Source organism: Phocoena sinus, chromosome X (genome assembly GCF_008692025.1).
Source record: "Phocoena sinus isolate mPhoSin1 chromosome X, mPhoSin1.pri, whole genome shotgun sequence".
Classification (NCBI taxonomy): Eukaryota; Metazoa; Chordata; class Mammalia; order Artiodactyla; family Phocoenidae; genus Phocoena; species Phocoena sinus.
The window spans coordinates 129,390,111-129,406,663 of NC_045784.1; the positions used below are offsets into that span (position 1 = coordinate 129,390,111).

At 63.5% G+C, this 16,553-nt stretch overlaps 1 protein-coding gene across 4 annotated transcripts in view; it reads left to right on the top strand.

Moving 5' to 3' along the window:
- The first annotated feature begins 781 nt into the window (after positions 1-781).
- The window catches only part of ATP2B3 (ATPase plasma membrane Ca2+ transporting 3), a 41,782-nt gene continuing 26,010 nt past the window's right edge, over positions 782-16,553 (top strand). For all 4 annotated transcript variants that reach the window (XM_032620668.1, XM_032620665.1, XM_032620666.1 and 1 more), the window contains exons 1-11: positions 782-1,083; positions 4,991-5,188; positions 5,374-5,631; positions 6,028-6,153; positions 6,259-6,381; positions 9,468-9,509; positions 10,916-11,080; positions 11,447-11,661; positions 12,234-12,476; positions 12,850-13,091; positions 15,527-15,761. In XM_032620668.1, coding sequence (XP_032476559.1) covers positions 876-1,083; positions 4,991-5,188; positions 5,374-5,631; positions 6,028-6,153; positions 6,259-6,381; positions 9,468-9,509; positions 10,916-11,080; positions 11,447-11,661; positions 12,234-12,476; positions 12,850-13,091; positions 15,527-15,761 — 2,055 coding nt within the window. In that variant the 5' untranslated portion in view covers positions 782-875. The remainder of the gene's footprint in view (positions 1,084-4,990; positions 5,189-5,373; positions 5,632-6,027; positions 6,154-6,258; positions 6,382-9,467; positions 9,510-10,915; positions 11,081-11,446; positions 11,662-12,233; positions 12,477-12,849; positions 13,092-15,526; positions 15,762-16,553) is intronic.

Consider the following 16,553-nt stretch of genomic DNA (forward strand, 5'->3'; position numbering starts at 1 on the left):
GGAGTGGGTGGCACTGTGCTGTGGGCCAGGGTGACGGAGAAGTCACCAGTGACCTGTGGCTGCTTTCCACTTTCTCCTCCACCCTCCCCTTCCGCTCTCTGCCTCCCTCCCTCCTTCCCCTTCCCTCTCTCCCTCTCCCCTCCTTTTACCCTCCCCACCGCACCCCCCTTCCTCCCTTGCCCCCCGACCCCAGGTCCCCTCAAGGCAGCAGAAACACCCTGCACGCTAAGCCTTGACCTAGCGCCCAGCTGGCTCTGTCCATGGCTTGGCCTGCTCCCCGGAACCCTGCACAGCGCCAGGCCTGAAACCTTGAGCCGCAGAGGCCGCGCCAGAAGACCACTGCCCCCAGGGATTTATAGCATGCCGGCTGCACCGGGCAAGTCTTAATCAGGCAAGCGTGGGAGCGTGCTGGAGCAGACGAGGAAAGCTCGAGGTTGGGCACAGGCACAGATAACCTAACCGCGCCAGGGCAAGACCAGCCACTATTCAACCCTGACACGTCACCCCTGCTTCGGTGTGGGTTCCCAGATGCACTAGGGGGCAGTGAGAGCCTCGCATCCCGGGTTGGCTACTGCTGGCGGCGGCAGGTCCCCACCAGGAGCCTCTGACGCCGCCTGCTTCCCCACGCAGCGAGGGTGAGCTGGCAGGTGGGCCTGGGAGGGCAGTTCTGCATTCAGTGAGTCGGAGTGCAGATTTGCAGAGAACATTCCAGGAGAGTGGACCTTGGTTTTGTCTCAACCGAGCCCCGGGCTTCTTCTCACCTCCTTCTCCCCAGGTGTCTGTGTGCGGCCACTTCCCTCTGCCGCCGCCTCGCCGCACCTCGCCCAGGCGCTGGGACCTTGGAGGACACCCTCCCCTCCCGCGCCACAGGCAGGATGGGGGACGTGGCCAACAGTTCCATCGAGTTCCACCCCAAACCCCAGCAGCAGCGGGAGGCCCCCCACGCAGGGGGCTTTGGGTGCACACTGGCTGAGCTGCGCTCCCTCATGGAGCTCCGAGGGGCCGAGGCGCTGCAGAAAGTCCAGGAAACCTACGGGGATGTGGGCGGGCTCTGCAGGAGGCTGAAGACCTCACCCACGGAGGGTAAGTCTGCCAGCAGAGCCCTGGCACGGGCGGCGTGTGCGCCGGGGATGCGCGGCCCTGCACCGCGCCTCACTCCTCCCTGCAGATGTTCTCTAGCCCCGGGGGCAGGCCCCGTCAAGGGCTGGGTGGGCTTGCAGCAGCTTCCCAGAGGCACTCCTGACCACGACCATGACCACGATCGTGCCTGTGCGCTCCCATTTCCCCCCGAGCGGGACGTGCTCTGTGTGGGGCAACCCGACCCCCTGCACCTGTGCGTCCGTAATCAGCAGTTCCCGCTTGCATCTCTTCTTTGGATTAACTGGAAATGGAACGACAGAGAAGAGGAAGGGAGAAGCCGGCACCGAATCGCACGTGCTGGCGGGATGGGCCCCAAACTGAAACCCCAGCAGCTCTTCCAAGAGACGAGCGGGGCAGCCCCTGACCGAGTGCCCCCGGTTCCCCATATGCTCGGCCCTCCGTGCAGTTAAGGGGGGCAGGAAGAGGAGGAAAGGCGTAGGGTTCGGTCCTCTAGGGAGGGGCTTGGGGTGGGGGCCAGGTATACTGCTGCGTGGAGGTGGCGCCAGCGCAGGCCATCCTGAAGAGGTCCAAATCTGAGACGGTATATCTCTGAGATCTGCTGCAGGGAGCCTCTAGGGAGCCTGGGGTGTGTCCTCTAGAAGGTTCTAGGGGTGGAGGCCTGATTGCCGCCTTGGTCCCCCCCTCCGCCCTGTGGCCCTTTTCCCCTGCTCCAGAGCAGACGTCTGCCCTGCCCTGCACCAGCCTTCCCCAGTCCTGCCCGCTGGGTCTGCTGGGAGGCCGGGACCCCGGGAGCCAGGCTTGGCCCCAGTTTGCAGAGGCCGGAGCATTTCTGGCCCAGCTGCCGCTTCCCCGGCAGGGCTGCTGGTGCCAGGGCTGCTGCCGGCCAGTGCCGGCCGATTGCATCAGCTCCTGTTTCGGCTATCACACCTCTGTCCACCCAGGGCCCTGGCCGCCACCCTTGTCTCCTGCTCTCTGGCTCCGTCTGTGTGCAGGTGACACCTGGGCTGGAACGGGGAGTGGAGATGCCTCCTGCCCCCGCCCCTGCAGAGGAGGTGGGCCTGAGGCTGGGTGAGGGGGCGCCCGCACGGCCAGCTCAGGAGCTCTGAGGGGCCGCCTGGGTCTCTCCTGCTTTGTGCTCTAAAGGGACCCGGCCTGGTGTGGGTGTGTGATCGGGGCAGATGGCTTGGTTCAGGGCCGGAGGAGCTCTCTCCTGCTCTCCTCCTCGCCCATCCCCTCCCCCCAGCCCCCGGACTTGGGGCCGGGGTGGGGCGGGGGAGGCCGGGGTGGAGGGCCATTTAGCCGCAAGGGCTCTGGCCTCTCCCAGATGAAAGGAAGCAGATGGGCTTCAGCTGGTAGCTCTTTCCTCTGCCTGTCAGGCCTTGTTAAATATGTAAAATGTCAAGGCCCCTGGGAACGCGCCCGATTCTGCCACAGGGGCTCTGGCGCTCGCCCGGTGCCTGCGGAGGGGCGGGCGTAAAGAAGGGCGGGTGCCCAGGTGGGTGGACCCAACAGAGGGACCCCAGCCTGGCTTGGTCTGCATCCCGAAGAACGAGCGGTTCGAGGACCACCCTCCCATCTCCGACCCTGGGAGCCCTCAAGGCCCCAGAGTTCTCACCTGGACGTTCCCGCTCCTGCTTCAGACAGTGACCTGAGCTGGGGGAGGGACGACTTAGCTGAGCCCAGGCCCCCCCCGCACACCCCCTGGCAAGGCGGGCAGACTCTGGGGTGCTGGCAGACTGGTGCTTTGGGGAGGGTGAGGAGACCAGGGCGGTGCGCGCTCTACTGGAGGAGGGCGCTTGCTGTTCTCCGGGCAGCAAATACATCAGTGGGCTCCGCATTGTCAGCTATCCAGGAGGATTCCAGAAGCCAGGGAAGCCAGCTGGGTCTTAGGCCGAGCTGGGGAGACCTGGTCCCCGGCCCTTCCCCCGTTTGGCCTCCACTGGCACTCGTGGAAAGGAGAGGGCAGATTAGCCGAGAGCTGCTCCATGTGGTCCTAATCCAATTCTGATGGCATCTGGCCTCTGCTCTGGGCAGGGTGCCCACTTGAGTCCATGCCAACTGCCGGCCACTGCCCCTGCACCCAGGACCTGGGCCACCTCAGGGGCCCTGCTGGACCAGTGCGTGCTCAGAGCCAGAGGGGCTGCAGCTGCCTTCGGTCACCCCAGCAAGCACTTCGGCAACAGCAGCTCTCCGGTCCCCTGAACCCACAGGAAGGCCAAGGCCTCTGGCTGGTCTAGAGCAAGGCGTAGAGAAGCACTGCCGCCGCACCAAGGGCAAACCAAGGCCAAGGGACAGGCTGAGGGAAGGAGGGAGGGAGGGAGCTCCTGAGGAAGGGGCCCTGAGGGCCCAGCTTCCTGCGGGGACCAGCTGGGCATAGGGGGCAGGGCAGGCAAGATGCAGATTCCCCAGGCGTGACGAGGACCCATGGGCTCTCTAGAGGGTGCGGGGGCCCCTATCGTTCTCGGGGCCTCCAGATCAGTGCCCTTTCCCAGGGCGGGGGTAGTGGAGACCCTGAGTGTCTGGGAGATTCAGGGTTTGAGGACCTTCCCAGTAATAACCCCGCTTTTCACATCTCCTGTAGGTGAAGGGAGTGGGACATGGGCCCTGAGCTGGGTCCCCAGCCCTTAGGAGCTGAGGTCCTGAGCTTCTCCCAGACACCCAACTGGGAGGCCACAGCCTCCAGAAACTTGAGCCGTGGCCGGGCCCAGGCACAGTGAGGCAGGGGAAGGGCAGAGACAGCTGTGGCTCCTGCTGGGTGGGGCGGACAGTGTGCGGTCATGGCCTAGCTCGGGAGACGTGCCAAGGCGGTGTGTCTGGGGGCTTTTGCTCTTGTCAGTCCTTCCACCCCGAGGGGCCCCCTCCCCTTCCCCCTCCCCAGAAGCCACCTTTCCCTGTCCAGCACACACCCACCCTCCTTCCTTCCAACCCCTTTGCACCACACCCAGCACTTCCTTGTTCTCAACTCATCTGGGACCCGGTCTTGTGTGGCTTTCCAAGCCAGCAGGGGGCACCCCAAGGGCTGGCACCCGGGTCCTTCTGGTCGCCCACCCCCTGCCCCTCCCCTCCCCGCTGGAGGCCTGGGGAGCGGCAGCTACTCAGGTCTGGGAACTGCAAGCCACTGTCTGTCCACGAGGTGTCAGTGTGGGACCAGGCGCTTGGGGGCAGAGAAGCCAGAAAGGCTTGGGGGGAGTGGGGGGTGGGGGGCCCGTGGATGGGCCTGGAAGGAAGCAGAGTCCCAAGCGCTGAGGTCGGGGCCAGGGGACTGTGTCATCCCATCTGCCTGCCTCTGGGGAAGATGGCCAAGTGGATGCCTGGCCTTCGGAGGCAGCGGCCTGGATACCAGTCCCGCGTGGGAGCTTTCGGTACCTTCAGGAACGGGCCCGAGGAGACTCGTGCTCTAGAAGGAGAGACCCAGCGGCCTTGGCGCAGGCCTGGGTGGGAAGTGGGTCGTCCCAAGACTGAGAAGTCAGGGCCCAGCTTCCAAAAGCTGGGGCGGGCCCCCTTGTGGGTGTTGATTCTGAGCCGCCGCGCGAACCGGCCCCCCTCCCTCCCTCCCTCCTGGCCCGCGCAGCTTGTCGGGGCTGCGGAGGGGACTGTAGTTCCTGGAGCTCCGCAGGCGCATCAGGAGGATGGTCCCCCGTTCCTTGCGCTCGGGCGCGGTCGCGCACCGGTGCCCTCCGGGCAGCTGGAGAGGCTGCCAGCGCTCCCGCCTACATGCCCCCAGGGTTTGCAGAAGGGCTCCAGGTGCCAGGCCAGTGCAGTGCCCGCTTTCTGGGAGCTATCAGTGTAGAGGGAAGGACAGGCACGGAGAAAGGAGCAGGGGGATGCGGGGCTGGCCTTTCCCATCCTCTCCTTCTGTGCCTCCGCTCCACGTGCCCACGCTGCGCAGGCCTGGCCGACAACACCAGTGACTTGGAGAAGCGCAGACAGATCTACGGGCAGAACTTCATCCCTCCCAAGCAGCCCAAGACCTTCCTACAGCTGGTATGGGAGGCCCTGCAGGACGTGACCCTCATCATCCTGGAGGTGGCCGCCATCGTATCCCTGGGCCTCTCATTCTATGCGCCACCTGGAGAGGAGAGCGAAGGTGAGGGGCAGGGCTGGGAAGGGCGGCGAAGGAGGACCTGGTGGACGGGGGCGGGACGCGGGTGGCAGCGCAGAGGTGCTGGCAGGAGGAGGGGAGGGATAGAGCCTGAGATGACGGAGGGAGGAAGGAGCTGGCAGAGGGACTTCTCTGCCACCTCTGCCCTTCCCTCCCGTCCTTGGGCACAGCGTGCGGGAATGTGTCGGCTGGGGCAGAAGACGAAGGGGAGGCCGAGGCGGGCTGGATTGAGGGGGCCGCCATCCTGCTGTCTGTCATCTGCGTGGTCTTGGTCACGGCCTTCAACGACTGGAGCAAGGAGAAGCAGTTCCGGGGCCTGCAGAGCCGCATCGAACAGGAGCAGAAGTTCACCGTCATCCGGAACGGGCAGCTCCTGCAGGTCCCGGTGGCTGCGCTGGTGGTAGGGGACATCGCCCAGGTCAAGTATGGTGAGCGCGCCCATCGCCACCCGCGCTGCGGAGGGGCTCAGCTCCCACGTCAGGGGCAGGCCTTCTCCGGGGAGCACGTGGGGTGGGAGGCTGCAGGCGGGCAGCTCGGGCAGCAGGCCCAGCAAAGACGGGGCGTGTCAGCGGCCTCGGCGCCCCGGGAGCAGGCTGTCCCCACAGCCTGTCGAGGGCCTCCCCAGCACGGCAGGGCGCTCCTGTGGGCCCCACTCCCTGGAAGACGGATGACAGGGCTAGGAGTGGGTGGGTACCCCCAGAAAGCAGAGCAAAGGAAGAGGGCCGCGCACCCGACAGGGCCTCCTCTGGGGGAGATGGGAGGCGACATGGAGGAAGGCCTCCTGGACGCATGGTCTGTGGTTCTGGCCACCTGGCCGGCCTTAGGAGACCTGCTGCCCGCCGATGGCGTGCTCATCCAGGGCAATGACCTCAAGATTGACGAGAGCTCCCTGACGGGCGAGTCGGACCACGTGCGCAAGTCGGCAGACAAAGACCCCATGCTGCTGTCAGGTGAGCCCAACGGGACCGGAGCCCCTGCTCCTGGGACGCCCAGGACAACGCCTCCCATCCAACGGTGCGGATCTCCATCTCAGCCTCTGTGTGTTGCTGTGCCAGGCACTCATGTCATGGAAGGTTCTGGAAGAATGGTGGTGACAGCCGTTGGTGTGAACTCCCAGACAGGCATCATCTTTACCTTGCTTGGGGCTGGTGGAGAGGAGGAGAAGAAGGATAAGAAAGGTAAGGCAACAGCACCCTGCAGTTCCCAGTGCCGCCAGGCCGCTGGCCCTCGTACGCAGCCGCGCTCTCTTCCGCGCCTGCCTGGTGACGGCCCCTTGCTGGCCCAGGCCCTGGCTCTGGCACTGGGGAGAACCAGCCCTCAGGGGGTGGGAGGCCATACCCTGTCTCCTGGTTCCTTTTGGAGACTCCTCTTCTGGGGTCTTTGCCCCAGAGCCAGCAGGCTGGGGGCCCCCCATTTTGTGTGAGGCAGTTTCCCTCGGATGGCTCTTCCCCTAAGGCTTTGGGGGCGTGGGTGCCAGGGTCGGGGGAGTGCCCTGCCTGGGTAGGAATGGGGTTGGAGGGACAGGGACCAGCCACCCGGACTTGGGGGTGGTCAGCCCACATGGTGAGGCACTGAGGGCCCCAGGCCAACGTGGCAGCTAGGGAAACACAGGCCATGCAGCCAAAGGTGGAGGGCTCCCAAGCAGAAAGGACTAGACACCCCAAAGGACATCCAGGGCCAGAGGAAGCTGAGATGGGGCCAGGGCCCTCACCCTAAGGGAAAGCAGTGTCGAGGGACAGATGTCTTCTGGCGGCCCAGCTCTGTATTCACCCTGGCCTACCTGGCACACGGCTACCCAGCTGCCTCCTCTTGCCAGCGTCCCGAGCCCCTGGCGTGGCTGGTGCCCCCTCCACTCCTCAGAACAGGGTTTACAAAGCTCTAGAGCTCGGCCAGCATCCCCCCCCCGCCCCCATCCCAGTCAGGACCCCAATCCCTTCCACGACTCAGGCCTGCATCTGCTCACCTTGCTCTGACCTGGGTTTCCCCTCAGGCCACTCCTGCCATCAAACCAGGTAAGGAATGACGTTCTCTAGGTGTGTACCCCACCTCTGAGGGAAGCCACCTGGGCCCACTAGAAGTACAAAGACACACACGAGTACGGGGAGACCACGTGCCAGAGCATGCAGCCAGGGCCCTGGGGACAGGACGTGTGGGTCACCAGCTCCGCCTCAGTCAACCGAGCCTGCTGGGCCTGCAGTGCAGGCGGGATCGGTCTGCCCAGCCCAGTAACGTGGGGACAGGTCAGCGTAAGGAAAGACGCACTAGTGTTCCCAGACCTGGGCACGTGAGGGAGGAAAAATGGATGAGCCGCTGTTGCCTAAAAGCCTCCATGGGCCCCGCCTCCTGGCAGCCTGGGCCTGGCTTCCCTTCCCGGACTCCTCCCTGCTCCTGGCCCACCCGGCCCACCCCTCACAGCCAATGGGCACTGGCGGACCTTCGGCCACCTTGGCCACACCAGGCCCCCCTCCCCGCAGGGCTCAGCCCGGTGTCTCGCCACAGTCAGCACCCTGGGGCCCACAGGAGGGCAAGTGGGTGGGTAGGCAGGCCCTGGGCCTCCTCTGGGCTGGACTGGAGTCCTTGATGGCTGCTTGGCAGGACGCCTCTTCCACATTCCTTCCCAGCCTCTTCCCCTCCCGCTAGGTTCCCTTAAATGTCACCGTCCTTCAGGACTCGGTCCTAGGCCCCTTCTCTTCGACCTTGACAAGACCCCTCCAGGCGCCCCCGCCGGCTCTCCCCCAGCCCCGGTTCCTCTCCCTGGCTTACTGTGCCACTTGAGAGTCAGAGGGGACACCAGCAGCAGCTGGCTCCCTGGACGAGGGGAACGTGGGGGGGCCCTGCAGGGGAGGCAGAGATGGCCAGGCTCCGGGGAGGGGGCAGCGGCACCCACGACCCCTCACCTCCCCCACGTCTCCGCCAAGGCCCTGGCCGCTGCAGAGACCGGAAGGTGGCACCTCGCCCTCAGCATCCCCCCTCAATGCCCCCTGCCACCTCTGGATCTGTCCATCAAGGGCGCTGCTCGCCCGCCTGTCTCCTGCCTTCCGGCCTTGACCTCTTTCCCCACTCCTTCCCCTGCCTCAGCTATGCCCCTTCTCAGGCCAGGCCCGGCCCTCGTCTTCCCACCGTGCTCATCTCAAACCTCCCTCCCTCCTCCAGAAGTTGCCACGGCCCCAGGGCAACACGCCCGCTGCATTGTCACCCACCTGTGTGTCTACAGGTGTCTCCCCTGCCCCGCCCCAGAAATCTCCTTCACCTATGAATGCCCCACAGGGCCCAACTGACACCCCACCGGGGCTGCGAGGGGACCTCTCCCTCCTCCCTGGGACCCCCAGACCAGACCCCACTGCCTGGGAGCCACCTGGCCTCCGGTCTGTGTCCCTGGGTCCCCAGTGACATGAGCTGTTGGGTCGTGGCTGACAAGCCAGCCCACTAGCCCTTCCTGTCCCAGGCTGGTCGTCTCTGGATCCAGGGCAGTGTGTGTGTGGCCTGCAGAGAGCTCTCCCGGCTGCTGCCCTGGGGCAGGTGAGGCAGGTGGAGCTGGGGGGCGGAGCCCGACCCCCAGCTCAGAGCCCGTCACCTGCCAGGCTCTCCTGGGCCCTCCCAGAGTTGCAGTCCTTGCCGGCCTCAGAAACCAGAGGCACAGCCAGCACTGTTTACCTTGGCCTGGGGAAGCTGGTCACCGCCCCAGTCCCTAGCACCCAGCTGTGGGCTTTATGGTGGCAGAGCACGTCTGTGAAGGTGCGCCCGCACAGCTCCAAGTGGGGCCCAGCCCGGCCGGTGCCCCTGCCGCCCCCTCCAGCGCTGTGGGTGCCCTGAGGCTAGCCGTCTCGCTCCTTTATCCTCTAAAGCGCCCACGGACTTGACTGCTGGCCATGCTGCACAGAAAGCTGATCTCTAGGCCACCAGGACTTAGGAACCATCTAGGTCAACCCCCTCGCACTGGTTCTGGGGGGAGCACCCATCCCGACTGGGGGGCCCTGTTTGAGGCAGCAGAGCTGGGACCTGACACCTGGCAGCCCCCATTACCCGTGGTGCCGGCCCTTCCAGAAACCTCCCACTGCTGACCATGCGTGAGCCAGGGTCTGTCCAGGGCTGGCCCGCGGCTTCTCTGGAGGGCTGGAGAGCAGGCCCTCTTCCCCCGCCTGCCCCCCTCACCGCACTCACTGGCTGCACTGTCTGTGCCCCGCTGTCCTGTGTGCGCGTGTGTGTGCCAAGGCCCCGTGGGTGTTCTCAAGTCTCCGTGTCTGTCGTTCCTCTCCCGTTGTAGGCAAGCAGCAGGATGGGGCGATGGAGAGTAGCCAGACCAAAGGTAACGCGCGCCCTGCGCTCAGGATGGGTGGCAGAGGGTGCGGCGCAGGGTGGGGGGCCGCCCGCCTCGGTTGCAGACCCCACCGGAAGTGCGCCTGTGGCTTTCCTGGTTCGGCTGCCTTTCTGCTGAGCCTTCGAGGCCTGCGCCCCTTTCAGCCAGAATGCTTGGCGGGTGCCGATACTCTGTAGCCAGGGTGAAGGGTTGAAGGTGCTGGGAATCCAAAGATGGATAAAGTACGGTCCTGGCCCTCAGGAAGGTCACGATCCACAGACGTGAATCCAGGGGCAATACTCAAGTGCAGTGTGGGACCCAGGAACGCAGACAAACGACTGGAGTTCAGAGGCCGGCTGGGGTTGGGATGGCATTTGGGACAGGAGGACAGTCCAATGGCCAGGGCCCCGGGCAGGGGCAGGGAGTGGCAGTCAGTGGGGTAGAGGCTAGAGTGGCCCAGTGGGGTGGGACCTTGAGTGTCGCTGAGGCTGTGGCCCGAGGCCATGGAGAGAAGGGGCCACCGGTGAGTGGTCTCAGGCAGCCAAGGGGAGAAGGGATGGGCGGGGAGACAGAGAAAGAGGGAGCGGCTGACACTGCATGGTGGCAGGAGGCATGCAGAGGCGCTGAGAGCCTGCTGAGAGCCCCACTGGGTGGGGGGACAAGGACGAGTGGCAGGGTTGGGTGCCCCCTGCGGGTGGTGAGATTACACGGGGTGGCGTGTGAGGCGGTAGACGGGCCAGAGGCGGGTGTGGGGCAGGGGACACAGCACCACCATGTTAGGGTCCACCAAGGGGGCTGCGAGAGGGCTGCCGGTTCCAGAGAGGAGATGGAGAGGCATCTAGGGGAGAGGAGGGAAGGCCCCATGGCGAGAGAAAGGTGCAAGGCTTGCCCGCCAGCAGCCGGGGCATGGGCTGAGGACTGCCCACGTGCTGAGCTGGGGCCCCGGTGGAAGTCCAGGCATCCACCGGAGGGGTGTCCACCTGAGGGCTGGCAGGAGAGACAGCCTGAGCGGGGATTCCTGGGCCTCCCTGAGGGGAGTGGGAACATGGCTAAGACAGCAGTGGGCAAGAGTCAGCTCTGGGTTCTGGAACATTCCGTGGGCCCCAGGCCTCTGCTTTCAGGTATTGAGATTTGGGGCGTTACAGGACTGGCCACGCTGTCTGTGTGCCCAAGTGCTTGTGTCTGTCCTCCCTTCCCCTGCGAGGCCCCAAGAGAAGCATCTCTGTCCTGCCCAGGACAGCGCTGGAGCCACTGCCCACCTCAGGAGGGCCTGGGCTGATGAGAGAGGAGGGAGAGGACAGAGGCCCCTGTTTCCTCTCGGATGGTGTGGCATATCTTTCTCCGTGAAAGCCCCTTGTAGCCGTCACCCCAGCGGCCAGGCCCTAACCTTGGCTGCGGGTTTCTTCTGTGTGCAGCTAAGAAGCAGGATGGGGCAGTTGCCATGGAGATGCAGCCCCTGAAGAGCGCAGAAGGTGGGGAGACGGAGGAGCGGGAAAAGAAGAAAGCCAACGTGCCCAAGAAGGAGAAGTCGGTCCTTCAGGGAAAGCTCACCAAACTGGCTGTGCAGATCGGGAAAGCAGGTGGGGGCAGCCGAGGGGGCGGCCAGGGGCCACCAACGGGCAGGGGCGGACACTGGGCTCCCGGACTCGAGGCCGGACCAAGGAGAACAAGTGGAAAAGGGATGTGACGTGGGGTGTGGGCCAGGCAGCAAGGGCACGGGCTAGGAGCAGGTGATGGCCTTCAGGGCCTGGTTCCGCCCCCTCTGGCGAGCGTGGACTGCAAAGCTCCGTAAGGCCAGAGACAAGGAGCACCTCCCCCGACTCGGGGTCAAGGGAATGTGGCCGCAGCGCCCCTTAGCTCTTCCCTCTTGCTGTCTCCCCCTCCCTCACCCCTGCTGGCCACCCTTCCCGCCTCCACGCTCCGTGGCCTCTGATGTGGCTGGGCAGGGCTGGTGATGTCCGCCGTCACCGTCATCATCCTGGCCCTCTACTTTGTGATCGAGACCTTCGTGGTGGATGGCCGGGCGTGGCTGGCAGAGTGCACACCTGTCTACGTGCAGTACTTCGTCAAGTTCTTCATTATCGGTGTCACTGTGCTGGTTGTGGCTGTCCCAGAGGGCCTGCCTCTTGCTGTCACCATCTCCTTAGCTTACTCTGTCAAGGTAATAAAATAAACATGACACAAATAAGAATTCCGCGGTCCCAGGGTTCAGACCCAAGCAGGGACGCGGAGCTGGACTTGCACATCCTTGCCTACCTGGCTCCCTGGGCAGGGCTGTGTGACGAGCTAGCATCTGCAGGATGTGGGCAGGGTCGCCGAGGGGCCAGGGAGTCGAGGTGGGGGCAGGGGGATAGGGGGCCCCTGGGAGACAGTGGGCAGGGCAGAGATCGGGGTGGGCAGGGGAGCCACAGGGCCTGCAGGTGACCCGAGAGGGGGCTCTGGGCAGCAGGGAGGCTCCAGCTGTCCCTACAGCTGTCCCTGTCAGCAGGGAGAGTGGCCACCCAGAGTCGACTGCTCGGCCTGTCTGATGAGAGTCCTTACGTCTCACAGGCCCGCTGCCTCGGTTTGACCACCACCCCACTGCCATCTGAGCTGTGCACCTGCCGCCCGAGGTCCCGGGCTGTTAGTGCCGCGAGGAAAGCTGGTGGGCGGAGCAGAATCCCACATGCCGTTGTGCTCCCCCACCCCGCGAGGACAGCTGGCTACCCAAGCCTCCATCTGTGCCCTTTACAGAAAATGATGAGGGACAACAACCTGGTCCGCCACCTGGACGCCTGTGAGACCATGGGCAATGCCACGGCCATCTGCTCAGACAAGACAGGCACGCTCACCACCAACCGCATGACCGTGGTGCAGTCCTACCTCGGGGACACCCACTATAAAGAGGTTCCGGCCCCCAGCGCCCTGACCCCCAAGATCCTCGACCTCCTGGTCCACGCCATCTCCATCAACAGTGCCTACACCACCAAAATACTAGTGAGCTGGGAGCAAGGGCGGGCCGAGGCGGGGGTAGGATGAGGGGAGGGAACCTGGCCCGGCTATGGCGTGGGCATCACCAGGGGCTTGCTAGGCTCTCTTAAGGACTTTTGAGCCAAGAGCCACGATCGCTTCTGGGGTGCTGGTCTCCCTCCTCGTCCCTGGACACTGGGCGGGGCCTGCAGGTTCTGGAAGCCCTTCCCAGCCCAGTGAGTCGTGGAAAACCTGCCCATCTAGTCCGTACTGGAGGCCCTCCTTAGCTCCCTGCCACCACACCTGAAAGACGTGGCGGCCGAGGCTGGCCTGTGCCTGGGGACGGTAAGGAGGGTGGCCTTGGGCCTCCAGGGCCATGCTGGTTCTCCTCACCTCGCAGCCTCCAGAGAAGGAAGGCGCCCTCCCGCGCCAAGTGGGCAACAAGACGGAGTGCGCTCTGTTGGGCTTCGTCCTGGACCTGAAGCAGGACTTCCAGCCCGTGCGGGAGCAGATTCCTGAAGATAAGCTTTACAAAGTGTACACCTTCAACTCGGTCCGCAAGTCCATGAGCACAGTCATACGCATGCCCGACAGCGGTTTCCGCCTCTTCAGCAAGGGCGCCTCGGAGATCCTGCTGAAAAAGTGAGCGAGCAGCAGGACCCAGCCTGGGGCTGGGGCTGGCTAAAGCGTATGGCATTTCTGGTTGTATTATTGCGGGAAAGTAGACATAGCATGGAATTGGCCCTTTAAAGTGGACAGTTGAGTGGCATTAGGTGCGCCATCACCGCCACCCGATCCCAGAGCAAGTTCATCACCCCAAAGGAGACCCTGTGCCCGTCACACAAGCGCTCCCATCCCCCTCCCGCAGCTCCCGGCCGCCACTCATCAGCTTTCTGTCTCTGTGGATTTACCTGTTCTGGACATTTCACAGAAATGGAATCATACAGTATATGTGGCCTTTTGCACCTGGCTTCTTTCACTCGACATAGTGTTTTGAAGGTTCATCCGAGGGCTTCATTCCTTTCGATGGCTGGATAATACTCCATCGCTCAGGTAGACCACGTTCTGCTTATCCAGTCATCCATCGACAGACAGTTGGGTTGTTTTCGCCTTCGGCGACTGTGAATCACGCTGCTTTGAGTGGTCATGTACGAGCTTCTGCTTGAACGCGTGTTTTCAATTCTCCTGGGTGTATCCCATGTTTCGTTTTTTGACAAAACGCCAAACTGTTTTCCACAGGGGCTGCCCCACTTCACTTCCCCATCAGCAGTGCATGAGGGTTCCAGCTTCTCATCCTCACCGACGTGTTATTACCCGATTATTGTCGCTGCTGCTGTTGTTACAGCCATCGGGATCTCATGGTGGCTTTGATCTACATCTTGCTGATGACCAGTGATACTGGCACCTTCTCATGTGCTTATTGGCCATTTGTTCGTCTTCTCTGGAGGAATATCTATTCCAGCCCATGCCCATCTTGGATGTGAATTCTTTGTCATTTGATTGTTGAGCTGTAAGAGTTCCTATATGTTCTGAGTATTAGATCCTTAACACGTATCTGGTTTTGAAGTATTTTCTCCCATCCTGTGGGCTGCCGTCTTTTCACTCCCTTGATAGATTTTTGCTCACTGCCTTGATTTGCCCTTGGATGCGCAGATGTCTTTCAGTTGTGAAGTCCAGCTTATCTCTTTTTCTCTTCTGTCGCTTGTGCGGGGCTCCTCTTAGAGGTGGGGAAAATGTTCTCGGGTTGACTGTGGTGATGGTAGCACAACTGTGGATATACTAAAAGCCATTGCATGGGACATTTTAAGCGGGTGAGTCGTGTGCTGTGTGAATTGTATCTCAACAGAGCTGTTAGGGAAACTGAGGTGAGCGGCACACAGCTCTGCCTCCGAGTGCGCCATGCCCCGCACCCGCTCAGCGTTCACACCTCCCCTCGGCCTTGGCCCCTGCAGCGCCCACGCACCCTTCTAAGACCTGGCCTGATTGCGCTGCCGCACTCACCCCCGGCTTTCTGGGGCCTTCAGGACAGAGTCCCGAGCAGGACCTCTGGGCTCCTCCCGTGGCCTCCACAGCCGGCTTCTTTCTTTCCTTCCTCACCAGTCTGCTCGGGGCCCCCATTTGTCCGTCTGCCGTGCCAGCCTCTGGGGCCCGTGTTTCCTCTGCTCCTTCGTTTTCTGCACCTGAATCCTGCCAGCCCTCCCCATCCCAGCCCTTCTGTGGTCGCTGCCTTGTCGTGGCCCTGCTCCGTGGCATTCGGTTTTTGCCGATGTCCCACCTCTCTCCCTAAAGCGCAACGGGGCAAGAGTGACAGCCCCCCAACTCCCGTCGAGTCTGTGCGGAGCTGTGGGAACAAAGTACCATCATCCTGGGGGCTTCAAACAACAAAGACCTATTTTCTCCCAGTGCTGGAGGCCAGAAGTCCTCAATCATGGTGTGGGTGGGGTCGCCCTCCCCCTAAGGCCTCCAAGGGAGGATCCTCCCTTGTCTGTCCCAGATGCCCTTGGCCTCCCTCGGTTTGTAGCTGCACCTCTCCAATCTCTGCCGCCATCGTCACACAGCCTTGTCCCTGTGTCTGTGTCTCGACGTGTCCACTTCTCTTTTTTTTTTTTTTTTTTGTGGTACGCGGGCCTCTCACCGCTGTGGCCTCTCCCGTTGCGGAGCACAGGCTCCGGACGCGCAGGCTCAGCGGCCATGGCTCACGGGCCCAGCCGCTCCGCGGCATGGGGGATCCTCCCAGACCGGGGCACGAACCCGTGTCCCCTGCATCGGCAGGTGGACTCCCAACCACTGCGCCACCAGGGAAGCCCCCGCTTCTCTTTTTATAAGGACAGCAGGCATTGGACTGAAGGCCCACGCTCCTCCACTGTGACCTCATTTAACTTTGCGACAACCCTCTTTCCAAATAAGGTCACATTCTGAGGTTCTGGGCAGAACGTGGAGGGGCACACTGTTAGGCCGCGCACAAGCACAGCGCCCCCTTCTGGGAGAAGCCCTCTACTGCATCACATAGAGGGCTCAGCCGGAGGCCTGGCTCCCCTGCCTCACGGCGAGGGCTCTTCTTGTTCTGTCCGCCCCAGGTGCACCAACATCTTAAACAGCAATGGGGAGCTGCGCAGCTTTCGCCCTCGGGACCGGGACGACATGGTGCAGAAGATCATCGAGCCGATGGCCTGTGATGGGCTCCGCACCATCTGCATCGCCTACCGGGACTTCTCCGCTGCCCAGGAGCCCGACTGGGACAACGAGAACGAGGTCGTGGGCGACCTCACCTGCATAGCCGTTGTGGGCATCGAGGACCCCGTGCGGCCCGAGGTAGCCAGAGCCCCTCTGTGAGCTGCCCGCTTGTCGGGACGGGTGGAGGGGCCACCCTTCTTCGCGTCTGGCCTCGGTGGTGAGGCCTTTGGACGTAAATGCAAGGAGGGAACTGCCCCTTTCTCCCGCCCTCCTGGCCGTCACGCCACTCCCTGCCGGACTTTATAGGCAGAACAAATGGCAGCCCGCCAGAGTTGGACCAATTGGGGAGGGTGGGCGATGGCAGAGCCTCGGGGTCCTCCAGGGGCATGGCCAACATGCCCCAGATCAGACCTTCCCCGGCACACTGGACCCCCACCCTCGTCCTCTTGCCCTTGCACCCTTCAGGAGGCTCGGTCCTGCCGTCTGGAAGGCCCCCTCCTGCTTGGCCTCCGCCAGGTAAGAGAGGGCGGCAGTTAGAACCTCGACGGCTGCCAACGCCCGCAGGACTGATGGACCAGAGGGGCTGGTGAGGGAGACGCAGGAGCCGGGGACAACTCCCAGGGCTCTGGTTCCGAGAACTGGGTAGATGGTGTTTGGGGGGCTGGGGGAGGGGAAGGCAGTTCTCAGTCGAGGGTTTGGTTGGGGCCGAGTGAGGTTCGGGACATCCCCACGGAGATGTCACGTGGTTAGGTCCTGGCCAGAGAGACATTCTCCAGGAGCGTCTTTTCATGAGTGATGGTCGTGGGTGCAGCGGAGCACAGGTGGGAGGAGCCTGCGAAGGAGACTCCAAGGAAGGGGCCGGGCGGGGAGGGGAAACTGTGAGGGGCGTGTGGCTGAGCAGGGCGGCCAGCGTGTGGACACAGCTTCACC